We start from the raw sequence: 26,871 nt of genomic DNA, 5'->3' as shown, positions 1-26,871 counted from the left end.
ACTCATCCTAGGCCACAAGCCATGGGATTGCATCACTCTAGCCCTAGAATCACTCCACTGACTCCTGGTGACCGCAAGGACCAAAAGCCAGACCATTTGCATCATCCACAAGGCTGGCTAGGGCCTGGGCCCTCATGAGTCTTACTGGGGCCAACCCATCCTCGACCAGTCTCCCCCAGCATGCCTTACCAGCACTTGTCCCTCAGGCACCCTTTTCTGGGCTAGGCAGATACTGGTCCACCCCATCCTTTGCATTGCTTCCCCCACCCCTTCCCCCTGTGGCTCCCATCAGCACTTGCTCAGCCCCTTTTCCCCCCACCCCATGCACTCCATGCCCTCCCATCCCTACCCCACTTTCTCCTCCCTCCCTCCCCAGCACCTCTTGGTTCTCTGCACTTGCACAGTAAGAATATCACAAGGCCCAGTAAGTCCATTGACTGGTTCATTTCCCCTTATGTACCAACCTCTTTCATCTTGTGGCACCTGGAAACACTTGTGTATAGGCGACATACAAATGTCCAATGAATGAATTGAAAAACTCCATGCCCAGGCATGTCACACGATGAATGAACTGCAGGTTGCAAGGACATAGTGTCAGAGTTGAATAACGGCATGCCCATCTCACCCCCACAGGCACCCTGTTTGACAGCGACCAAGGAAGACCAAGCACCTCACAGCCACCAACACAGAGGAGAGCCACGCTTTGTACCACCACTACCAAGGACACACCAGCTCTGCACACGGAGACACAGCCATCTGCCCCTGCAGCAATGCCACAGCCACCTGCCCCTGCAGCAACACCTGTTCTGCACACAAAGGCATAGCCGGCTGACCCCGAAACAGCAGAATGGGCCAGTCCACCTCCTCATAAGGAGGAGCTCCAGCATCCGCGCTATGGATTCACGTTATACGGCGCATCAAGGCACAGCATGAGATGGCAGGACCTGTGCACCAACAGCTGGTGGAGACGGGACTGATGCGGGAGAGCGTGCAGGCCACCGGCTGGTGCTGTCCACGTGTGTGAAAAGGTCCTATTTGCACAGAGGATCCGGGAGGTGTCAAGACTTGATGGTCGTGTAGCCGATGAAACTTCTGTCCCCAAGTACCACTCGAGCAAACAAGAAATTACTGCCCGAGCGGTCCTTGAGGCCACAGGTGGTGATCTTCGTCAGCCGCAACAAGGAGTGCCTGTAGATGCCAGAAGGTGCCCCCTATGACCGCTGTAAGGAAAACACAAGGTTAGGTCAAAAACACGGAACCCCAGACTTGCATATATGACTGTGTACTAAGTCTAGAATAAGGCTTACCCTTAAGAGTTGGTCGGGACTTAATAATGGTGTAAAGAAGTTTGTCAGAGGCAGCCGGCAAGGTTGACGAGATTTGATGAAAACACCACCTTACGTAGAAGCCAGAAAGCGTAGATCAATCAGGGAAAAAGTGCGTAATCCAAGAACAGAGTTCATAACAGAGGGCAATCCAATTAGCAATCCAGGGACGGAAATGTGGTCGAATCCAGTAGAAGGATAGTTCCAAACAACGGTACCATGAAGGAAGAAGCCAAAATCAGAGTCCAAAAATCAATCCGAGGTCAGTGGTAGTAAACTTAGTCCGTAGTCCGTAACGCACCCAACAGGATCAGCTGTGAAGCGTTGAAGTGCAGTCGGCGCGTCCCTTTTGAACGCTGACCGGTGGTCACATGACTTCCATCAACCGTCACGTGATCAAGCGTGCTGAAGGAGGAGCTCTCAGGTGCCGGCAACGGAGACGTTGTAGAATGCCTGTGGCGCGTCTCCATGGCAACTGCCACCGCCGGAATGGAAACCAACGCTGAGATGGCAAAAAACGGCGTTGTTGACCTTGTCCCATTCCTTGCCGGCAAGCCTGCAGGGGAGAGTGTGTTTTGTGAGATGTGTTCATGGAACGTAGGGGCGTGACAGAGCCTCCCCTCAAAGGCCCACGACCCTGTGGGCTAGAAGGGTTATCCCGATGGAACCTGGACACCAATAACGGGGCATGTACATCAGACGATGGGACCCAGGACCTCTCCTCAGGACCATAACCCAACCAGTCCACCAAGTATTGTAACCTCCCCCTAACAACCCAGGATCCCAGAATAGAGCTAACCTCATAATCCTCCTGGGAAACCACAGGGACAGGGCCAGGAGCGGGAGCAATGCGTATATCATCAGGACAAGGCTTGAGGAGAGGTGTGGAAAACAGGGTGCAATTTCCATGGAGCGGGGACGGCGAGTCTATAGACCACCAGGTTCAGAACCTTAGAAACCCTATACGGGCCGACAAAACGGGGCAGCAGTTTACGACAACCCGGTATATGGAGATGCCGTGTAGACAACCATACCCGGTCACCTGGCTTATATGACGGGGCCTCTTTCCTTTTTTTGTTAGCGGCAGCACTCAGATACCTGGGCCTCCTGGAGATGGACAAGGGTTTGAGCATGGACGGATGCGAGATCTGACAGTCATTTGCCGCGGGGGTACTGGTACTCAATACAGGGGCATTGGCAGGATTCAAATCAGAAAAGGGTAAAGTACGTGGATGTTGGCCATAGAGCGAAAAAAATGGAGAAAACCCAGTGGACGAGTGCAGGGCGTTGTTATAAGCAAATTCTGCAAAATGACGAGAATCAAACCAGGTATTCTGGAATTGCAAAGTTAAGCACCTCAAGTACTGCTCCAAGACCTGGTTTACTCTTTCAGTTTGCCCGTCGCTTTCTGGATGGTAAGCTGAAGAAAAACGGGCAGCTATACCTAGTAATTTGGTAAGGGCCAACCAGAAACGTGAGGTGAACTGAGACCCCCTGTCTGACACAATGACACTCGGTAAACCGAACAGACAGAAAATCGATTCAAAAAACATCCGAGCCAATGAGGGAGCAGTAGGAATGCCTTTACATGGTAAAAAACGGGCCATTTTTGTATACGAGTCTACTACCACCCAAATCGTGTCATAGCCTTGTATTCGTGGTAGATCAGTTATCAGGTCCATGGGCAATGGTTGTAGCAATCCTAGTGGACGACCCTTCCGAGTCTTACATTGTGCACATATGGAGCAGGTGTTAACATATGTCTCCACGTATCGCCGCATCGATGGCCACCAGCACCAGCGTTTCAACAACTCTAGAGTACGCCGCTGACCTGGGTGGCCATTGATTGGAGCATTGTGGGACCATTCTAAGGCCTGATTACGAGAGTCACTGGTGGGGAGGAACAGCTTTCCTTGAACAAAAGGCAACCCATCCTGCATAACGGTATCCCAATCATCCAATACTTGGGGATGTTGTATAACCCATTGGCGTATAGCCTTGATCATAGGAGAAGATGGAGTACAGGTACAAACAACATGACCTTTACCTAAAAGAGTTTCGGGATATGAAGGGAGCGGTATTCCCCCAGGTGAACGGGACAGAGCATCCGCTTTACCATGTGACAAACCCGGTCTGTGTTTGACAAGGAAATCGTATGCAGCAAAAGAGAGGTGCCAACAAACGTGTCTACTATTGGCGCATTTCAGAGACGCTAGATCCTGTAAATTTTTATGGTCTGTGTAGACGATAGTCTGATGTCTTGCTCCCAAAAGATGGTGTCTCCAGACCAACAATGCGTCTGATGGCCAAAAGTTCTTTTTCAGTGACCGTATAATGAGTTTCGGTCGGTGTGAATTTCCTGGAATGGTAGGCCACCGGATGTAGTGCTCCGGTGGTAGGACAAGGCTGAGATAGGACGGCCCCTAAAGCAAAGGAAGAAGCATCTGCTTCTACAATATACAGAAGCTTTGGGTCTGGATGCTGCAGGACTGGGGCCGTGGTGAACGAGGTTTTAAGGGAGTCAAAAGCTGCTTGATGTGCATCGGTCCAGATAAATGGTACTGTAGGACTGGTCAATGCGGTTAATGGTGCAACAACGGAGGAAAAATTCGCAATGAATCTTCGGTAAAAATTTGCGAATCCTAGGAAGGATTGCAATTGTTTCATTGTAACAGGTACTGGCCAATTTGTGATAGCCTGGACTTTGGATCGGTTCATTGTTAGCCCCCCAGGTGAAATATGGAAACCCAGAAATTCAACTTCAGCTGTATGAAACAGACATTTCTCAGGTTTAGCGTAGAGTGAATTCTTCCTGAGTCTTGTGAGTACTTCTCTAACATGAATGACATGTTCGGCCAATGTTTGGGAAAATATCAATATGTCGTCCAAGTACGCCACGACATAAACATCCAGAATATCACTAAATATATCATTTACCAGCCGTTGGAAAATGGCAGGGGCATTACAGAGGCCAAAAGGCATCACCATGTATTCATACAATCCTTGGCGAGAGCAGAAAGCAGTCTTCCACTCATCCCCTGGTCGCATACGAACTAAATTATATGCCCCCCGGAGATCTAGTTTAGTATAGATGGAGGCATTGGTCAACTTGTCTAAAAGGGTAGAGATGAGTGGAATAGGGTAACGGTTCTTTATGGTAATCGCATTCAGGCGTCTGTAATCTACACAGGGGCGGAGATCACCTTTTTTCGGAACAAAAAAGATGGGACTGACCACGGGTGATGAGGAAGGTCTGATATGTCCTAACTGTAGTGCGTGGCGTATGTATTCTTTAAGGGACGTTTCTTCAGATGGTGATAGTGAATATATGCGTCCCTTGGGGAGCGATGCCCCATCAATTAGGTCAATAGAACAATCATACGGTCTTGTGAGGGGGCAGTATCTCGGCAGATGTTTTATCAAAAACCATGGAAATCATGGTATTCTGGGGGTACTCCTGACAAGGTGGCTCCCACCTTATGGGTTATTGCAGGTGGGTCGTTCTCCCCAACAGGGGCTAAGTGTAGGGCCCCAAGTGCCCTCGCAGGGTTGTTTAATTCATCTTCCAATAAACAAAAGTGTTGGCAAATGTCTGATTCAAAAGAAACCTGCCCCGTACCCCAGTCGATGAGGGGATTATGCTTTTTTAACCAGGGAAGGCCTAGGATTATTCCAAACTGTGGTGTGGATATCAAATCAAAGGACAATTGTTCTCTATGGTTCCCCTGAATACTCACTTCCATCTGGGCGGTCTGTTTAATCGGACCAGAAATGAGAGAGGAACCGTCCACCATTTGGACTGGTTCGGGATGTGTCTTGGTCACTAGTGGAAGGTTCAATGCTTTGGCCACGGGTATATCAATAAAACAACCAGTGGCCCCTGAATCAATAACTATATGTACTGTGTGTGAACACTCCCTATCAGGATGAAGCACTGCCTGAACGACCACTGGTCTTACTGGGCCGAAAGTAGGAACTCTGGGGTTGTGAATCAAGCTCGTCTTGTCACCCATACTCAAGGACGAGCTTTCTGAAAACCTGAGGACTTGTTCTTCGGGCGTCTTGGGCATTCTTTGACAAAATGACCACTGATTCCACAGTAGAAGCATGCATTATCGGTTCTCCGACGCTCCCTTTCGATCTGAGTGATGGGACTTCGTAGACCACCTATTTGCATGGGTTCACTTGCACCATCCCGTGGAGAGGGTAAGTGTTTACCTGAAAAACCAGATTCTGACCGACGTCCTGTCTTCCGAGCATCTACCTGAAGAGCTAAGTCTACTAGCTCGGGATATGCATCAGGAAGGGAAGGAATTACAGAAAGGGCGTCCTTCATAGTGTTACACAGACCTTTGTAAAATACTACAGCTGTCTTGTTTTCAGGCCATGAAGTCTCAGATGACAATTGGTTAAAGCGTGTGATATATTCTATTAAGGTTTGTCTGCCTTGGGATAATTCTAGGAGCTCCAGATCCCGAGACTGGGCTTTGTACCTGGTATCAAATACTTTGGCCAACTCGCTCACCAAAAGATCAAAATCGTAAAGGGCTGGGTGGTTGTTCTCAAGAAAAGGATTAGCCCAGGTAGCTGCAACCCCGGTCAAATGAGATAACAAAAAGGCAGCTTTTGTGGTGGAATCATGGAACACTAGGTGGTCGGCAAAGAAAATGAAGTTTACACTGATTAATGAAAGTGCGATATTTTCTAGGATCGCCCTGAAATTTCTCAGGAGGTGCCAATGGAAACGGAGTAGGTAACACCACAGGAGTAGGTGGTGCAGGAGGTACAGAGGGAACCGGTGGTGGTGTTGCCTGATCGCCAAACTCAGAATCTGCCGGTAGAGGGTTGCGGGTACTTTGGATATTATCTAAACGATGGTGTATCGCGGTTGTGGCAGCCGCTACTTCGGTTCTAAGGGATGCAACTGCATGCATGCATTAGAGCAGCCACAGCCACAGGGTCCCCGGCAGCAGGTTCCATCGTCTGGACGACCAAAAAATTGGCTTCACAGTCTGTCAAGACTTGATGGTCGTGTAGCCGATGAAACCTCTGTCCCCAAGTACCACTCGAGCAAACAAGAAATTACTGCCCGAGCGGTCCTTGAGGCCACAGGTGGTGATCTTCGTCAGCCGCAACAAGGAGTGCCTGTAGATGCCGGAAGGTGCCCCCTATGACCGCTGTAAGGAAAACATGAGGTTAGGTCAAAAACACGGAACCCCAGACTTGCATATATGACTGTGTACTAAGTCTAGAATAAGGCTTACCCTTAAGAGTTGGTCGGGACTTAATAATGGTGTAAAGAAGTTTGTCAGAGGCAGCCGGCCAGGGTGAAGAGATTTGATGAAAACACCACCTTACGTAGAAGCCAGAAAGCGTAGATCAATCAGGGAAAAAGTGCGTAATCCAAGAACAGAGTTCATAACAGAGGGCAATCCAATTAGCAATCCAGGGACGGAAATGTGGTCGAATCCAGTAGAAGGATAGTTCCAAACAACGGTACCGTGAAGGAAGAAGCCAAAATCAGAGTCCAAAAATCAATCCGAGGTCAGTGGTAGTAAACTTAGTCCGTAACGCGCCCAACAGGATCAGCTGTGAAGCGTTGAAGTGCAGTCGGCGCGTCCCTTTTGAACGCCGACTGGTGGTCACATGACTTCCATCAACCATCACGTGATCGAGCGTGCTGAAGGAGGAGCTCTCAGGTGCCGGCAACGGAGACGTTGTAGAATGCCCGTGGCGCGTCTCCATGGCAACTGCCACCGCCGGAATGGAAACCAACGCTGAGATGGCAAAAACCGGCGTTGTTGACCTTGTCCCATTCCTTGCCGGCAAGCCTGCAGGGGAGAGTGTGTTTTGTGAGATGTGTTCATGGAACGTAGGGGCGTGACAGGAGGTGAATGAGGCGATCAATGCTGGCCGAGTCCCTCACCCTTTCCCTGCAGGCAGCCCTAGAGCGCAAAGACATGGAAGTGGCCCAGTACTAGACCTAGTGAATCTGTGATCTGGGGGCGTTTTGGGGAGTGCATGCTCGGGAGGGTGTTGCAGGGAGTGTTAGTTGGGGAGGGCATAGTGGGACACACGTTTGGCAAGGTTTGTTACTAAAATACAATGGTTGTGCAAAGCAAGTTACAGCTTGTCATTCAATTTGTGAAGTGGTCGGCTTCATTATTGCACCGAATCCCATGCAGTGTGTGCCATGGGTTGTGTACAGTTAATGGGTGCTCAAAGTAGTTCTCAATTAGTTCCTAGCAGGCTGCACACCCATCCCTGTGTTTGTTGTTGCACATCTATGGCTGCATCCCAGTCACCGTCATCATCGTCCGCTTAAAGTATGTCCAGTCCGGGGGTAGAGGTATGTTCTGCCTGATGCACATACTGTGCAATATAGCACAGGCAAGAACTATCAGCCCCCGCCTTCGCTGGCCTGTACATTAGTGCCTCCCACCAGAGCAGTGAAGGCATCAAAAACGTGCCTTCAATAGTCCAAAGGTCTGTTCAACTGTCATCAGTGTTCGTATGGGAGCCCGATTGTATGCTATTTCCTCAGGATCATCAGCCATGGTAGTAAGGGATAACCAGAATCACCTACTTGGAATGGGATAAAGGGAGGGCCCTTATAACCAAGTAACTGGGCAATGTATACAATAGGGGATGTGAGTGACACTTGCATCTGGGTCTGTGCACTTGCAGTCCTCATTCACCTTGGTGCATCCTGTGGCAGGCAGTGCTGGTCAGGCTTGTGTAGGGTCTGACTACCGAGGATGGGGTGGCGGTGGTGCCGAGTCGGGACGTGCTGGTTATTGTGACATGGCAATGATGCATTCTGGTACCTGTAGTGCATTGCATGTACCTGTCCGTCCATGCTCCATTGTGATGTGTGCCCATCCATTGACAAATGCGGTAGGTGCCAGTCGTGGCCACCCACTCTTGCGTGTCAATTGTGTCCGTGTATTGCCATGGTGCCTGTGAGCCATGCACTGGTGTCAGGGAACGTCCGCCCCCATCCCCGCCCTGGTGCACATGTATGGAGGTGTAGGTTTTGATGCTTCCACTCAGCCAATAGCCAGGACCGCTGGCCCCCATAATGTGCCATGTAAGCAGGCAGCGTGTTATTTATTGTTTGCTTGTTAAGTGCTTATACAATAAGGTTTCAAAATGCCCACAGGGCAGGCAAGGAGGGTGGGAAATGCAACACAATATTTAAGAGCAGAGGAGGGAGAGGGATGAACCTATTATGCCTTGCGAGTATTGAGAAGGTGCAAGTGCAAAAGGGAAGAGGGTGTAAGTGCTGAGGAGTACAAGCTTGGGGCGAGCCGCTGTCATGATCTCTGCTTCCAAAAGATCAGGACTTGCCCGACTCCCTTGGAAGCAGACCCATAACCCCGGTTCCGAGTGCCAGCCAGTCCCAATTGGGACCTTTTGGACCCTGTCCTGGCGCCAGTGGCACCAGGCTCATAAAGATGCCCAGTCCCAGCGCTGGAAGCGCCGGGCTCATAATGCTTGGGTGGACTTACCTGCAGCAGACCATGCTGCTTACTTACCTGCCAGTTGAACCCCTGATCCTCTTCTGTTTGGGACTACTTTTCCTGTTGGGTGGGGCAGGAGCCACTCCCTAGGTTCAGAATACTGGAACTCTTCTGGAAAGCAGGAACTCTTTTCTTACCTAGGCGTGGCTGTGGAAGGAGACACCCAAGCACTACGGGAGGCTATTTAAACCACACCCGATGGATGAATCTTGCTTTGTGTTATTCTGCATTCTCTGCAGCAGAACGCTCATCGTGTCTTCTGCTTCTGATCCTGGGCCTAAGGGAACAAAGGCTTACCATCCTGGAATCCAGTCTTCAGCAGCACCTGTAAAGACAAAGAAAGAACAGGTTAGCACTACGGTCTTCAGTGGCAGCGCATCTCTTACCTGGTCCATCGGCTGTCACCAACGCCTCGTGCTGCATTCCGGCATCTGAAAGACAAAGGCTTACCAGCTCTTCGCACGCTCCGGAGGCCTTCAGCGCTGCATCCCGCATCTGAAAGACAAAAGAAGGTGCGTTTAAAGACATTGGGCAACTTTATTACTCACGTGCCATTACTCCTTCCCACGCCGAATCCAGTGGGTATTCCAGCACCCTTCAGCTTCTCTAAAGCTCCGAACTTGTACCTGCAAGATAAAAGGGACAGTTAGTGCGCATCGTGAAGCAGGCTACAAGCGCTTACTTACGTGCTTCCAGGCGCTTCTATTCCTCACGCGGGTTCGATCCTCAACTCTCATCAGCCCGCCATCCGCCATCGCCGGAACCCTGCAAAACAAGAGATATCATTACAAAAGACTTAAGACATTTGAAGTGCCCAGAACTTACCGTTCGTGCAGTTAACGACGGACAGCAGTCCTCTGAGGTCAAGAGGCCTGCACCCTTATCCAGTGAAGAAACTGGTTACGGCACCCTGCCCCGAGGCAGATGGAGAGCTCGGCGTTCACTTACCTAAGGTGAGGGCGTTAACCTTTGGGGTTCTACAGGAGAAGAGAAAGGGAAGAGGAGAGAGGCACCCAATAACCCCAGTTCATTAATCCCATATTTTCTATCTGCAGACATCTTACTCTTCGAGTCAGACATACAGTGCACAGAGGTCTAGCCCAAAGAGCCAACCGTGTGTTACACATCACCTTTGAAGATACGGCATTCACCCAGTCAAGACCGGCGCCTCTGCGGGAATCAGGTGAGCGTTACAGCCATGGATGAAGTGCTAGGAATGTTGCGTGCTACACGGCGTGGGCTGCAGGAGGTGTAAGTGCGAGTCTCCAGAGCAGAGGGTGTGCAGATGCAAAGTGCTGTGGATAGACAGGAGCTGGGAAGAATTGGTGTGGGAGGTGAAGGCCCCGACTATCCATAAGGGCCAAGGACACCGATTCAGCAACTGTGGTATTAGCAGAGCCAAGGACACCGATTCAGCAACTGTGGTATTAGCAGAGGATCATGGAGTCGTGGGTTGATCCCGGGAAGCGGGCGCAGCAGTACGTGATAGTCCGATCTGAATCACAGATATGATATATTTTATTTATATCGCGCTCAAACACAAGTGTTTCAGAGTGCGAAAGATGGCCTGCACATTCAATGAGTGATACAGCTTTTTGTTCCTATACACCACCTCTGTGGCATGGGCAGTCACAAGCTCTATATGTGTGCAGTCCAGTGATCCCAATACATTAGGCATGCCTGCATGTGCATGGAAGCGGACCGTGGTGGCGGTGATCTGTGCCTGTGTGGTTGGTAGGGCAATGTGCTGGGAAACATGGCGCAAAAAGGCATCCGGATGCTGATAATGCTCTGTATGTCGTCCTAAATTAGCTCAAAAATTTCCAGGATGGTCTCCCTGTTCATGCGTTACAGTGTGTGGATCTGCCAGTCAGTCGGGGCCTAGGGAGGGTGTGGCCCTTGTGCGGGGTATGGGTCTGGGGTGCGACATGCATGCCTTTGTTAATCTGCATTCTCTTTCTCATGCACCTCTTTACTCCACTGCCGTCAGCTTGTTGCCACTGGCGCAGATCCTGCTCATAAAGCTGCACTCCTGCATGCAGCACCTCCAGGTCCATGACTACTGCTACGAGACACAGCAGGGTTGTGTTGGCGAGTGGGTGTGGTCCTTTTCAGCAGTCGCTGTGCTAATTGAGTGCTGCTGAGTGCACCTGTGGCCTGTTCCTCCACACCTGGACCTGGTTGTCGCCTGCTCCTCAGTGGCACCTGCATTTTCGTGCCAATGTTTCTGGGAAAACTGCTGTTGTAATTCCACCTCATTTCCAGGGTGCCAGTGTTTCTGGCAATGCTTCTGGAGGTTCCTGCAATTTCGGATCACTGTGCTATGGCAACATTGTGCCGGGTTACCGGCACTATTGTGACCGACATTCCCGCTGGTAGTGCCGCTGTCTGGAAAGAGTGCCGGTTATCTGAATAATTGGCACGTTGTTTCCAGACCAACACACTTGTAATGAGGCCCATTGACTACAGGTGTGGACGCTGCTCCGGGGTGGAGTACGGGCATAAAAAGGAAGGAGAAGATGGACTAAATTGTGTCGGAAGCCAGAAGCCCTTGGAGGTCGGGAAAAAAATGCTGTGAAGAGGACACTGGCGGTGGCAGGCTGCGAGAGTCCATCGGGGTCTGACGGCTGCAGACCCAACGGTGAGGCCAAACAGAAGAAGCAAGGGCATGATCGCAACAAAGTGTACCGTCGGGTCCATGAACCAAGCCAAGACCGTGACTATCGGAGAACCACAGAAGTGCAACGGACAGTCGACGCGGACGAGAGGAGCAGAGGAAGCCGCCAACAAGAAACCCAATCCGAGGAAGGACCAGTGACGTGCCACATCCCACGAGAAGGTAAATGGAGGCACAGGAGACCCAGAAGAGAAATGCAGGCAGCAGAGAGGAGGACACAGCATAATGTTCCTCACCCCTATTGGGGAACAGAACTGCATAGAGTGTAATGAGGAAGGATCTCCCTCGTCCAAGTAGTACCGAAATAACTAATGGACTGCATAAGACCACTGACCACCAGAGATGGGATGGGGACCCTAACAATTGCGAACCAGGCATCCGAGGAGACCTTCCTTGTTGCAGTGGCAGTAATAAGCCCACTGACCACTAAAGAAGAGTCTGGGAACCCAACACCAGTGAACTGAGCATCCGTGGAGGACTTCTGCGGAGTAGCAAAGTTAAGTACCTTGATCACCAGAGAGGGTTTGGGACTTTGCTAATACTGAGAGAAAGTGGCAAAATATACATCAAGTGGAAAGACAAAAAATGCAATTTCAAACACCAGGGGAAGGGAGTCATTCCCCTGGTTCACGTCGTCAAGTTGTGCGAAGATTGTGTGGAAGCCACAGGAATCTTTCCCTCTGGCACCCTGTCTGTAAGAGAACATTTCTTTGAACACTACACGACTAGGAAGAGTCATCCTCCTGCAGAAGGAACTTTCTGTTGCAGTATTGTTTAGTTTTAGTGTACGGGATTGTTAGGTAGAATCCTGTACAGTTCCCTTGGGGAACACTGCAAAAAGATTAAGCCTACAGGAGTAAGCAGTAAACCCAATTGGTAGCAGTCTGCACCACCCAGATTTACCTGGTAGCTGTGGCTGAGCAGTAAGACTTCTCTCAAGAAGAGTAGGGCAGTATATAGAGTATACACAATAGGGCTAAAAACACAGAGCAAACAAACACTAACGAGAGCTTTGTATAAAAAGTATATAATTATTTATTTAAAACACACTTTAAGCAATATACTAGCACTCTAAATCAAAAGCAAGTTAAAACACAGTCAGTTAAAGTATACACACCTCCCTTAATAACTATTAGACAAGTCAGATTTAAAACACCACGATTTGTTAAACAGATGTGAGCGCATAACCTGATGGCACTCCCATAGTTCAGTTAAAGGGAGAGAAAAAGGCAGAGCATAGAAATAAAACAGGTCCCAACACTTTTAGGAGTTCTGAGCAAGGGAATAAAGGCAGCATAGATTGTAGAGCCAAAGTTCATAGGCCAGGCCCACTTTAAAGGGAGCAAAGCGAAATGTGCCCACGATGACACGGTTTAAAATGCACTAAAAGTCTTTGCAGAATGTTCAAAAGAGGTTGGGGTGATTCAAGAAGGTAAAGTTAGAAGGTCTGGGGCCAACCCAGTTGCAGGCCAAGGATTTAAGGGTCACACCTTGGTCAAAGCAAGGGAGGCCAGGCAGGACAGGACCCTAAACAGAGAGGAAGCTCCAGCGGTGGTAGTTGTTCCTGGCAGTGGTTGCAGTTTGTTGTTTCGACCAGGGGAAGAGGATTTTTCCGAGGAGGAAACGTGGAGTCGTTGCACTGCACAGGGATGAAACCAGCCGCAGAGTTAGTCCATTAAAAGGTGCATTCCTTTTACTCGTGGTCAAAGTGGTGAAGCTTGGCTATCCGGCCGCCGGGGTGCTTGGCACGGGCGATTCGACCAAGAGACGTCTTTGGAAGGCGAAAAGGGCAAACTGGTTGGTCCCACCAGCTCAGAGGAAGAAGATTCCTCCAGCAGAGGATCTTCTCTTGTCGTTGGGAAAGTGGTGAGGTAGTTGCAGCAGGGCTTCATCGGTGGTGTTGTCGTTGCAGATGGCTCAGCTTCTTCCCTCTTCGGATTCTTAGGTCCTGTGGAGACTTCTGAAGTTGCAGTCCCAACGGCCCTGCTTTTATGCATGAAAACCCCCATTCAACAGCCTAGCAGTCACTCAAACATGCTAAGTGGTGAGCTGGGTGGCTCACCACTGGGCCAATCAGAACAGAGTGTGACTTGAGTTGCTAAGGCAACGCAGTCCAGGGTGCCATTTCCCCTCCCCACCCATCCTGTGGAACCCAGACAGAGTGGCACAATTTGGAGGGCTTCTGTGGAGACACGAACGCCATTTTAGAAAAGCGTTCTGGCAAAAAGACCCAACCGTGAATTTAATATTAAATAAATAAACCAGCGGCATCTTTAACATTGCACCAAAAAGTGGTGCGTTTAAAATCAATGGGAAAATCCCATAGAGAATATTCTGGTGGAATATTTTGCGTGGTAACCACTGCCACCAGCCAGAAACTCGACAAGGGGGAACTGGAAAGTGCCCCCTTGAAAACAGACCAAGGGGCAATATAATTAACCCCTTCCAGTACTTCCACAATATGATGGTTTGTACTGGTTCTGTTCACAATTTAAGACTAGTAAAGTCAATGTAGTAAGTCCCAGGGTATGGAGTCTATGTTTGGGAGTCACTAGGACACCCCTGTGTTACTGCATTGAGGGTGCTGTGTAACACCTACACAAAAAACAGACAATACCCTATGGAGTAAAAGACCCCATAGCCCAAAATCACACAAATAGTCAGACAAACCTCAAATCATGCCTAAGAGTGGGAGTAAAAAGAGTCTCACTCTTAGCAGGAGAAAAAAGAAAATCCAGCAAAGCTGCTGGGGGACTCACTAGGTTTGGGAAATTAGCCTTAAGAGAATTCTCCCTAACAGGGATAGAAGTTGGTTGTGACACAGGACAGAGTTTGATGGTTTCTTTACCATTAGTTTGAGGCAGGGAATCCCCTTAGAAGATGGGGATAGTGAGGGTCTTTTTTCCATAATAAAGGTTTATAACCAACACCATGCCACCTTTGTTTCAGCTTCCTTTTTTCGACACCCTTACATTGGCCATAAATATAGTATTTTTATAACTACTTGTCGAAGTGTAATATTTGATTACTTACCTTGTGGACTTATTGTGGCCCCTTTACCAGGCTCACCCCTTCCTGAGACATGGCCTTGACCACTCTCAAAGCTACCCAGAGTTGACCCTGTTCACTAGCTAGGTTGGCCTCGTACACATCTGTCCAACAGGCCAGAGTGTAAAGATCCAGTCTAACACTACCGTTGGTATTAGAATCTTGGATAAGGCGGTCACCTTACAACTGCAAGAAGAGTTCAATGAAAAATCTAATCTCTTTCGTGATCAGCAATCTGGGTTGGACTGTAATGAGGTACTGCGACTGCTCTCCTGGGCATGCACAAGGACCTCCTACAATATTGTGGAAGCCAATCTTGAGGCTGCTTGACCCGTCAGCTATTTTTGAAACTATTGGTCATGACATCCTACTCGAACTTGGTGAGATTAGGCCGGGATTCTCAGCCAAAACTGGTTTCCATCCTGCCAATCTGGTTGGTTCTCTATTGTTAGGCTTGATGTGTGCGACTCCTACTCCAAGGATATGAATTGCCATGTGTGACATCCGTATGGAACATCTCCTTGTTTACTGCTCCTGGAAAATATGTCATTCAACAATTATGCGGATGACACAAAGATCCTGTTCCGCCACAGTGGGACCCCTGCTGATATCATGCACATCCAATATAGCTGTGAGCTGGAGGTTTGGATGAGAAAGAACTGTCTCTCCAAAGCAAACTAAAATTGAGCTTCCTTCACTGGCCTCAGACTTTGTGGAGGCATAAGCCTCCTCTACTTATTCATCTAGGCATTTGTCTCATTCCAAGATTGACAGTTGGACAAATACATTATGGAAGTGGTGTTTTCGATGAAACCTTGTCTCTGCTGCTATGGCCAGTGCCATAATTCGCTCCTCGTCACAGTGCCTCATACTTCTGTCAAATTAGTCCTTTCTTAAAAGTGTCTTTGTGACAATTGCTCGCACCATAAATGAAGGCAAGTTGGAATATTGTAATATACTTTTTGAGAGGGCTAACCAGGATGCATTGTGTCCGCTACCGGTCCTGCAAAACAGCCAGACAGATTGTTAACTTTACTTCTGGACTGGCCCAGATCTCAGGTGCTGAGGAAATCGCATGTGCTTGCGATTGTGGCCTGGGTACAGCCTTGCCCCTGTCCCATAAGCCTCATAATTATGCACCCCTCCATTTCTAGAACCTAGCAAAGTGGTATGTACTAGGCAGAGCCCTTCATGCAACAGACTGTTCAGAGTTGTCTCCAGTGCTCTGATGCCCCTTTTAGGACATGTAGCGCTATAAACATAACAGACATGGCTAGGAGCCAGAAGAACTGGCCGCACCCTCAAAGGGATCAGAGTTTAGAATTGAAAAGACAGAGTGTTAAAGGAACTTCATGCAAGTTAACCATCCACACTGTGTATGGACCCCTCAAACCTGTTCATTGTGCCACAAAGTCCATTTAATGTCCTTCATTTTCTTTCATTTGTAGCATTTATAGGTTGAATGCTTTGGTATAAACTGAAGAGGCGCATACGGTTTAATCAAGTCAAAAGGATCATGCAAGTGTTGAGAAAGGGTTCCGAAGACAGCCCTAAGAACCATAAGGTGATGGCTGAATCCAAGCATTATTCCTATGTTAACAAACCGTATATGAAGGAAGTGTTGCATAAGATTAAAACAAAAGACATACATGATACTCACTTTGGTATCGAAAAATCTTCAAATAATTGCAGCAGAGGAGTGCTGATAGGTGGAGGATCAGAAGTAACCTGAAAATAAAAACCATGTTAGGACTTCAGCAGGTTTATGATTGGACACACGTGATAGGAACGTCTGAAGCATATAAAGATCAGGGCTATCCCTCCAAGCTAGGCAAAACTCAACATTTAACGCGAATGAACAGCATGGATTTACTCTTCGTAGAGAAATTGGAAACCGATGTAAAGGCCGATCCCACACACTCAGACAGTACCAAGTAATGGAAAATTCCCACAGGTACGTACTAAAAATGTATTTACTCCATTACCAATCTGCACAGCGAGAGAACCACAAGGTCATTTAACACAGAAGTAACAGTGACTATACAAAAGAAAACCAGCCACACATTAAAGAAAACAGGAAATATGATCTGCATGATGACTGTAGTAATCTTGGCTCTCGCTCTCCCCATCCTTCGTAGTTGGTTGGGTATTTTTTAAATTTTCTTTTATATAGTTCATTACAAACTTTTAAAATCTTATAATCATTCCTTCAAGTTAAAATCCTGTCAATCATTTCAAAAGGGATAGAAGAACAGAAAACTAAAACAACAGGGAGGTAAAAGAAGAAAAAAAAAAAGGAGATGTAAACAAGGAAGGAGACATCTCGGATCAATGAGCACTGTCCACCCCTATTATGTTCAAATTACTTAGAATTTTTGTGCATCAATTTGTTCATGAGTCAAATAGTTCCTGTTATTTCCTCTTAACCTATTATTCAGATATTCCAGATAGAAAAATCAGAGCGAATGTTAGCTTTTTTTCACTTCCCTCCGACATCACACTCCACCACTCTTCTCCATTCATGTGTGGTGGTTCTTCGATTTCCCCATCCAAATATTTGGTTTGAGATTCGCTCACTACAATATAGTACAAGATGCTTCAGGGTTTCTTCCTTTCCTCTGCAGAATCTACATAGAAGATCTACTTCCTCAGATCTTTATTTTCAGTGATCGCTCTTTTGTTTGAAATAAATTCAGCCTTAGCTTCATGAAGGTCTTCCTCATTTGGTTACACGGAAATTGTTCTAGGTATCTAGGCAGTGTATTCCTTGCACGAGGTTCCACAGCCGAGTGACGCGCTCTGCTCCGTCGTTTCACACCAGTCTTGTTCTAGCAACTTTTCTTTTCACTAGATTCGGGTTTATCAGGGTCTCTTTGTGTTTAGTTGCTCCAGAACTCATTCACAGTTTGTTTTCCAACAGTGGAATATGTTTTCTTCCACTTCATTAAATGGTGCAACAGGCTTGCTCAGAAAAGCATACAGAAAAACTGGTGCTGTATCAAAAGCTTTAGGAATGTGACTTGACGCAAAGTGTCACATGGTGCGCTGGCTCCTCCCCTTATACGAACACCACACCTTATTCAAAAGGTCTTCCCCTACCCTGAAATCCCACCCCTTCTCCCGTGAGCCAGATAGAACAATGGCAGAAGAGAGAGCAACTAAGAACCAGAATAACCATGAAGGACTCTGGCGTTCAGCTCACACTCCTTCCCAACAAGTTGGGAATCAGAGTGTACAGCTTAAAATCCCTGGCAGGGGGTAACAGATTTGAACCTGTTTCAAGTTTAGAGGCTGCAGAGAACCTCATCACCAAAAGGCCTATCCTTTCTAGAAGGAGCATCCAGAGATTGATGCTTGAAACAATCATGCAGAGTTGCCCCATGGGGCTAGCCTTCAGAGCATCGAAATCAACATATCCTTGGAAAGCCAATGAAGCAGCCTTTGATCAGCTAAAATTAGCATGCAGTCTGAGTAAAAGAAGACCCCAAAGTTCAGAGGACTGAGCAATACAAGACACAATCCATCTGACTATAGGTGCTTTAGAAGCTTTGTTGCCAAGATTAATGTTAATGGGTCTTGTACCATGCACTGTTGAAACTTGCGCGGTCTCTTGGCGCTCTGGCAGATCTGCAATGGAAGGGGAATTGGTGGGGATTTGTTATTGGGATTGAACGTAGGTGTGTTTTCGGTTGGTGGCCGTTAAGTGGTGTTGAGGTATAATGGTGCATGGTTTGGTTTCATGTTGGGCGCTGTGATGTGTGTGCGCTGCAGTAGAGGTATGGCTGCATTTAGTTCAGAGCTTGAGGCCGATTATGCAGAATGGTGAGATTTTGGTACGGTTAGTTAGGAGCAACACAATGCATACCCTCAACAGTCCATCCAAGTGTGACAATCTCCACCCCCAACAGCCAGTTAAGGCTAGCACATTTCCTTCTCCCAACAAATTAAGTGCGATACATTTCCTATCCCCAACAAACCATCTGAGGGAGCAAAGCCCAACACAATACAGAGGTTACACAATGAGCATCGCAGGGCGCAACAGGGGCATATGGGTAACCTGTATGGTTGGCCCAAATGCAAAAACATGGCTTGATCTACACAACAGGTGAAGTGCCAGTAAGAGGCCAACCATGCAGATCTGTCAGATGCAGAAAACAGCCCGTTTATATAATTAGGCTAAATGTAACTATATGATGGTAGTTAATAAGAGTGGTGGGGCCTTACCGGCTATGAAGCAGGGCAATGTTTAACGCAATAGCTAACTAGGGAGTATATTCAGCACACTGGTCATCTGTAGCATATAACAAGATTAAGTATTTATGTGTGTATGTTGCCAATTGTAGGACGCCTTTATCACAAATCCAAGTGATTTGTCCACGGCTGAAAGTACAGCAGGCAAATTGTTCGCCTGAAAAAGGTGCGAACTACCAAAGGTTTGCACCTTTCTCATGCGAACACACATACATTCTCACACCCACACAACAACACACCCATAACACACCCTCCACCCACACCCCCAACATAAACAAACCCCACTTACCTTCATCTTCACGCTGTTCCCTGCAGCACCAGTTCCCCTTCACTTCCGTGATCGGCGCTGCAGAGTCCTTTTCTTTATATATATATATTTTTTTTTTAAACAGAAGGTTGCAGGGGTGGTCCCCCGCAGCCCACCTCCGCTCACTATACCATAAAGTATAGTGAGCGGGGCGAGATGCAGGGGACACCCCCGCAGCCCCTGTTTTTTTAAATGTTATTTATTTTTTTTTTAAACGGAAGGCTGCGGGGGTGTACCCTGCAACCCACGCTCACAATACCATGAAGTGTAGTGAGCGGGGCGATGAAGGACACCTCCGCAGCCCCCGTTTTTTTTTTTAACAATGCTACCACCAAAGTTTTAAACTTTTGGTGGTCAAACCTTTGGTGGTAGCATTTTTAGAACAAATTGTCATTGCAACCATTTGTTTTCGGGAAAATCGTCCTAAACCCTTTATCACTACTATAGTCTCAGCACCCCAGGGTTATTATCAGAGACACCCAAAACCAGGCTAAATGCAATATAAGGATAGCTTACAGTGAGGACACCAGTGGAGTCATCAAGAATTCACCAGCAGTAACTGAAGATGGATTTCTGAACTCTGAACTGGGGGGGGGGGGGCAGAGGTTCAGAAGGCCAGCCTAGTTTCTTGTAACAGGGTAACCTTCTGGACAAGCGAGACCAATCGAGGTAGTATTGGAGGCGGTGAAGACTAGCTCTCAGGAGGGGTGAGGGTGATCGAAAGTCCACAATAAGCGCACACAGTAAACCACACCACAAATTACTCAGTTATGTGTATATATCAAAAATACATACTTTTATTAAAGGCCTTTTAAATCAAACAGAGTGAAACCACAGCAATATTAACAAAACCAACACAACACTATACTAGGAACCATATATACAATAACTATTGGCCTAAACGAATATTAAACAAGCGCAGATCCACAACCTGTAACAGAAGAGGGTCAGACAGTGCAAATATACTATAGGTAATTCTTCAAGAGTCTCAACCCTAACTAATAGGCAGTCCAGTCCCTACGAAGTGTGGAGCCTTGTGCTCAAAAGTATGTTCAATGTGGCAGCACTCGATCGTGCGTTAAAGTACACAAGGGGTCTCTTCAGGGGGTTGTAGTGTCGCAGGAAGGAGGTAAGGCGATGAACAATAGTTTCACTATTCGAGGAGGGTCTCCACGAAAGGAAACAGGAATAGGATGGTAGGAAAGGCTACCCTATCAAAAGGAGTGTGGCCCCTGGGGGACACTTGTGCGAAAAAGTCTATGGATGTACCAGAGGCCACCGGTAAGTGATGCAAGTACTCCAACCTTCGATGGACTCTGGACCAAACTTAGCCAGTCAAGTCCAGTTTGCTTGCAAGTTCGAGCAAAGCAGAGATTGCACAAAACTTTAATCCAACCCCCAGGCTATGTGAGGAGGAGGCGGTTCCTCCTCACGGTCCAGGGGCTGGATTTCCTTCAGTTTCACATCAGCACACGTAATGCGTGCTGACGTGAAAGTAAATTTCACTGCGGCAGGAAAACAGAAGGTAACGGAGTGGCCCCCAAAAGCATGGGGCAGTAAGTTTTGCCCACCCTGGGGGCAGATGGGCAAAGTAATGTGCCCATCTGCCCCTAAGAAAGGGGCAAAACAAAAAACAAAATAACTTGTTTTGGGTGGGGCCACAAAACCACCATGGACGTGTTTAGTGGAAATGGGGGAGCCCACAGTTGTCTTCTTTGCGGAAGTGCATGGGGTTCCCAGTTTTCCTTGGTGGCTTCGACACCCTAGGCCCAAATCTGTAGGTTGTCTACCCAAATCCTTTGGGGGCTTTCAATGGTTTAGCCTTTTCCCTTTGCGCCCAGGTAGGTGCACCCACACATGTGAGGTACCGTTTTCGTCGTGACACCTGTGGGAACGCGGGAAGGTAGGACATGTGATGTTGGTGGCGGGTTTTGGTGGCTGGGCAGAGTGAAATGTCTGAAAATTGTGTTTTTTTCGCCAAATTTCAGACTTTGCCAGGGATTGTGGGTAATAAATTCTGGGGCGATTTACGGAAGTCAGACCTCTGTGGATTCCCACAGGTGTCTTCTTTTCGGAAATGCATGGGGTTCTCTGTTTCCCTTGATGGCTTTGACACCCTAGGCCCAAATCTGTAGGTTGTCCACATGAGCAAAATCCCGCAAAATCTGCTCTGCCGAAAGACTTGGTGTTATCAGTGTTTTAGCCTTTTCCCTTTGCGCCCCGGTAGGTGCACCCACACATGTGAGGAACCGTTTCCGTCGGGACACCAGTGGGAACGCGGGAAGGTAGGACATTTGTTGTGTTTGCTTGGTTTTCATAACATTTCGACACGCTTGCTGCTGCACTTTGTCACACAACCCTTTCATTTCCAAAATGTGACCAACATTTAGTTGCTGCTTTGGGCACTATGCAATTTTGTAACCTGCAAGGGCTGCCTTTGCTCTTTCAGAAAAATGTATGCTTGCCCTTCCTCACCACATTTGTTTTCCTTATTTACACATGCTAAGTACGTCTGTTTAGGCTGTAAGCATAAAAATCCTGTGTACCATGGCTCACATTTTTGGCTTGTGGTATTGCTTGTTTTGTGAAACATTACAAAAAATGTGTTATTTCCTAAATGGAAGAGTCGGGGAATGTAGCGGAGCTTTGCTTTTCTCAAAAATCACAGAAGCCATTGCCTTACTGGGCCAACCATGTCGTGCCTTGAAACACTTGTGTATAGGCGCGTTATAAATGCCATATCATATATCATAACCATGTCCACCACACCTTTATTTTCAGTCATTTCCCCAATTTTTCCTCAAATTATGGTATTTTTCTCTACATAGTTGCCTGAACTGCACAAATCACCCCTTCCTAAATTTGGATATGTGTCTACTTTTCAGAACTGTATTCCTTTTTGTCTTCCCATTCAGCTTTCCTACCCTTCGCTTCCATTCCGTCCACACATGTCCTATTAGACAAAAAAGGTCAAACTCGCCTACCTCTCACAAAATGGCGGGTAATATCAAAATGTTTTTTGGTTTCCACTCAACCTGTTCTTGAAAGCCTGGATATTGGGGATTTCCGCACAGCAAACCATTTGTTCCTAGCTCTTACAAGGAAAAAACACAGGCTTCTTTGTACATCATTTTATTGGTATTTTCTGGAGAAAAAAATATAACAACTTTTCTCCCTTTCTGTTTATGGTCTCTCACCCTCTACAGCAAACTAGGATTCCTTGGTGGCGTTACGACTACATGTGGGAGGAAAAGGGGCCACATTTGGCCGAAATATCTCATGTAACAAAAAAGTTACAAGTGATTGAATGGCGACATACCGAAATCACCAAAAAAGGACTTGGCACTGGGGGCAAAATCCATGGCAGTTAAAGGGGTTAAAAGTAACTGCTGCCAACAGCTCTATCCTTGAAACTTGTACATTCACCAAAAATCCTTTGAGTTGTCTAGGACCTTAAAAACGAAAGAAGAGATCCCAGTGCACTGTACTGTAAGGTACATTGTGCACTGATAAAATGTTACCAACAAACGGCAACCATGTGAAAGACTAAGGGAAACAGTCTCCCAGTACTGACAGTCTGAAGGGCATGTCAGTTTCCACATAACAAAAGGAGAAAAAGCCCTGCGCAGTACAGCAGAAGGCTGGGCTCCACTCGTAAAGGTCAGGCAAGGATGGTCAGACAAAAGCAAAAAGTTGGGGGTGGGGAGGGTTCACAACTGGAGAGAAAATTACCCATGAATGGAAATCTTTCCCAACAGTAACCCCCCCCTCCCATGGGGCCAGGGGACAACACCCTTTTCTGATACGTCCTTATGTGAAAACCTGATGGGAAATGAGATGAGAGTGGAGAATCCAATATCATTGATGGACTAACTCCCATAATCACTCAATTACTGAGACAAGGAAGAGAAGTAAGGGGTTTGTGCAAAGGAAAAGGAACTCGAAGTGTCACCTACAGATAGTCGTTTTGCTTTACCTTCAGGGTGCGGGACACATAATGATGGAAAACGCACTGTGGAAGGGAGCTGTGCAGAAAGGGATGTTCAGTCCCAGATCGGGACTTGCAAACACTGAGGAGTACGCTAGCCCGGAGGAAGAGAAGGTGCAGGCGATTTAAGAGGGTCGTGGAGACCGAGTAGCCGTGTTGGAGCTCCTGGTGTCAGACTGCTCACTGAAGCAGTACTTTTGATTCCCAAACGAAAAGGGAAGCCAGCGAGTCAAGCACAAGAACACAGATTGTTTGAATGGTAAGGAATTTGTAATATGGACAAATCCCAAAGATTACAGAATCAATACCCAATAAGAAAATGTTTGAATGCAGCCATGACAAAGTCCAAAATGCAAAGCCCACCCCAATACATATGCGTGACATGCCAACGTGGGGTAGAGGTTTAAACAAGCATTGCTAAAGATAGATTTACCAAGCACCTCACGGTATATGCTATTTTGATTTAACTGAAGAACTGAGAATGGGGGGGCGTGGCTTGATGGCTACGTGAGAGGACGTTCCTTGGAGGAGCTCCCGATGATCCGATTCTGATCCTGGGAAGAAGTGATGGTTTTTGGCGGACTTTCGAGCCCACGGTGTAACCAAAGACGTATGAAAGTAGGGGGCACATGGTGAGTGCCCTCCCCACCAGCGAGACTGCATATTCACGGAACTAGACTCTGAAGAAGGTGGCGGTCGCGCAAAGGAAGGGGAGCATCCAAGATGGCCGCCTGTGGACAAAGGGCCATAAATGGTCCGATGAGCTGAGGAAGTTGGTCGGAACGTGGGCAAGCCCAACCAGACAGATGGGTCGCATGCGCCTCCGGCAGAAGGCAAGAACTTAAGGGCGAGCCCACACTGAAGAGGCCCTGGATCGTGGTGGGCTAGCAGAGTGAACCCGGGTCCAGCAGAACCTCGCTGTGAAGAGGCCGGCGAGCGAACCCCTCGAGGATACAGCTGGGCGCGTGGGCCCAACCGACGCAGCAGGATGTCCTCCAAGGTGGTGCGACCCCGGATCAAACAGCCCACGATGGAGACCTACGCTAGGTCGCCCTCGGGCGCGGAAGGGGGCAAGAGCAAAGAAACCCCCGCAGCGGCGACGGACCCACCGGGTACTATCCAGGAGCTGCTGGCAGCAATTGCCGACTTGAAGGTGGCCTGGGAGACGAAGCTGGGCCTGGCCATGAAAGAGCTGCAAGAGGGCATAAACCTTAAGATAGGAGCGGTCCGAGAAGAGGTGAACCTGTTGCGCCAGGATGTGCGAACGATCGCGGAGCGCACTGGGGAACTGGAGAAGGAGTTGGCCCCGACCACGGAGGCGTGCAATACACACGCCAAGGAGCTTCATGCCCTCGTGCAAGGAGTGGGCAATTTGGAGGACAGAGCAGAGCAGGCAGAGGGGAGCGCCAGGCGCAACAACATTCGCATAGTGGGGGTACTGGAGGGAATGGAAGGATCGAACCCCACGGATTTCGTTGAAACCATGCTTTTGCAGGAGATTACAGGCGGGGAGCTGACCCAGGGGTTCGCGGGCGAAAGGGCGCACAAGGCCCCGACCAGGAGACTGGCCCCAGGAGCCCCCCCGCGGCCGTTGATCGCGAAGATCTGCAACTATCGTGACCGCGAGAAGATTCTCGAATTTTTCCAGAAAGAGGCACGATAGAAAGAGGGTCAGCGAATATAACGGTGTATCCGGATTATACGCTGCTCGTACAACGGAGTCGAATGAACTTTGGAACGGTGAAGAGGAGGCTTAGAGAAGCAGGCCACCGCTATATGTTGCTTTACCCCGCCAGGTTAAAGGTGTTTTATAAGAACAGATCCCTCTTCTTTGAGACGCCGAGCGAAGCGATGGAATGGTTGGATATGCAAGGTCGACCTCAGGAATCGGATGCCCGGACAGAAGCGGCTGGAGATAAGTAGCACGTGGCAGAGGCACCCGTGAGGCCATAGCTATGACATTGGGACTGGAATATAGTTTGATATTTTGCTTGTGTGGAGGAAGTCACGGCACCTGCCGGCGGGTCCCGTTGAATTCACTTCTCCTAAATAGATGACTGGGAGCTCCTGGGGAGCAACCTCGGCACCCGATAGTAGTATATTTAGTTAAGTCACTGTTAGATTAGTGACACCCCGCGGGGTCCTTGTTCTTGGTCACGAGACGGGTACAGACGTGGGTAGGCCTGAGATCCAGGGATGGAGCTGGGCTATTGTTGGGGGTTGGCGGGGGGGGGGGGCAAGGTTATGTGCAGTGGTGTGAGGTTGGGGAAGGGGGAGGGGGCACTGTTCGTGAATAGAAGGGAAAGAGCCAGGAAACAACCCTACGTGGGGAATATTATGGGAAGGGGTGGGATGAGATAGACCGACCGGATGGCATCGGGTAATCTCAGAATCGTGACCTGGAATGTACAGGGCCTCAACAGCTAACTTAAACGTAACAAAGTGATGTTGTCCTTAAAGAGGATGCGTGTAGACATAGCCCTGCTGCAAGAGACCCACCTCACTAGGGAAAGGCTGGAGGTGGTCGGGAGGAAATGGAAGGGCACTGTTGTGGGAGAGGCGTACTCGGCGTATGCCAGAGGGGTTGTCACCTGGGTGGCGCCCCACGTGCCGTTTCGGGTGCTTGATTCTACGGTGGACCCGGAGGGTAGAATGGTGGTGGTAACGGGTCTCTTGGAAAACAGAGAAGTGCACATCATAAATTTGTATGCCCCCAATAACGATACAGCGGCTTACTTTAGGACCCTTTACGGTAAACTTGGCCCCCTGGCAGGGGGTACAGTAGTGTGGGGGGGGCTAACTGTACCGTAGACCCCAGAATGGACAGGTCCAAGGACAGGGCAGGAAAAACGGCACCGGCGGCTAAAGCGCTGAGTACCTTACTGAAAGACCTAGGCCTAGAGGATGCGTGGAGAAGGCTACATCCCACGGATAGACCGTACTCACACTACTCAGTGCCACATGATTTGTACACAAGGTTAGACTACGTGTTTGTAACAGCCGATATAGTGAGAGACAGAAGGAGCGGAATACAAGGCCCGAGTGCTGTCGGACCACTCGCCCTTGGTTGTAGACTAGAGACACCAGCCCCCACGACCGTGGTTCCCTACATGGAGACTTAGGACGGAGGCTCTGCAGATGAGGGGTTTCGGGAGGGTCTAAGGGATGCCATCGATTAAATCGATTAATTTGTCGTCATCGATTGCCATTGGATTCCAATAGATGTTGAGGATTGAGATACTTCTATTTTCAATTCTGTCGTTTGATTATCATTGTGTTCTGGATTGTACACTGGCATACTAATGGTAATATTTTGAAACCAGGAATTGATGTTCATTCTTGCAGTTACGGACCACGTCGCATTGATTTTCATTAGAATAAGCATTCCTGATGCCGCTCTGCCAGTATTGCAGGGTTCAACCAGGTTATATACCCCTCGCAAAGGACCTCATCGGTTAGCCATGTCTCTTGTAAGCAGATTATTTCTGAATTCGCTAAGATTTGAGAGCGATTTTCCAGGAGATGTTTGTATCCCCTTGTATTCCACGACATTAGGGATATTTTATGTGTGTCGATTAGATTATTCTTTGATTGTTATAGGTATGTTTTCCTTGATTGGCTGGTGTTGATAACTCTTTCAGGTACATTTACTTGATTTGAAGTACTTAGATGGTTACTTTGGGTGTTACATTGATTTAATTCATTCTTTTTGTTGTTTTTATATCTTTTGATCAAGCAGTGTAATATTCGTA

The 26,871-nt window shown here is 48.2% G+C and overlaps 1 protein-coding gene across 5 annotated transcripts in view; it reads right to left on the bottom strand.

Annotated features, from left to right (window-relative positions):
• Positions 1–26,871, bottom strand: part of LOC138468321 (exportin-5-like) — a 2,334,215-nt gene that overhangs the window by 2,066,653 nt on the left and 240,691 nt on the right. For all 5 annotated transcript variants that reach the window (XM_069608827.1, XM_069608826.1, XM_069608825.1 and 2 more), the window contains exon 8: positions 16,234–16,301. In XM_069608827.1, the coding sequence (XP_069464928.1) occupies positions 16,234–16,301 (68 nt within the window). The remainder of the gene's footprint in view (positions 1–16,233; positions 16,302–26,871) is intronic.

This window comes from Ambystoma mexicanum, chromosome 4q (assembly GCF_040938575.1).
Source record: "Ambystoma mexicanum isolate Mex_15411 chromosome 4q, UKY_AmexF1_1, whole genome shotgun sequence".
NCBI classification, from domain to species: domain Eukaryota; kingdom Metazoa; phylum Chordata; class Amphibia; order Caudata; family Ambystomatidae; genus Ambystoma; species Ambystoma mexicanum.
The sequence above is the reverse complement of the archived record's forward strand: the minus strand, read 5'-3'. Positions and strand labels throughout refer to the sequence as shown.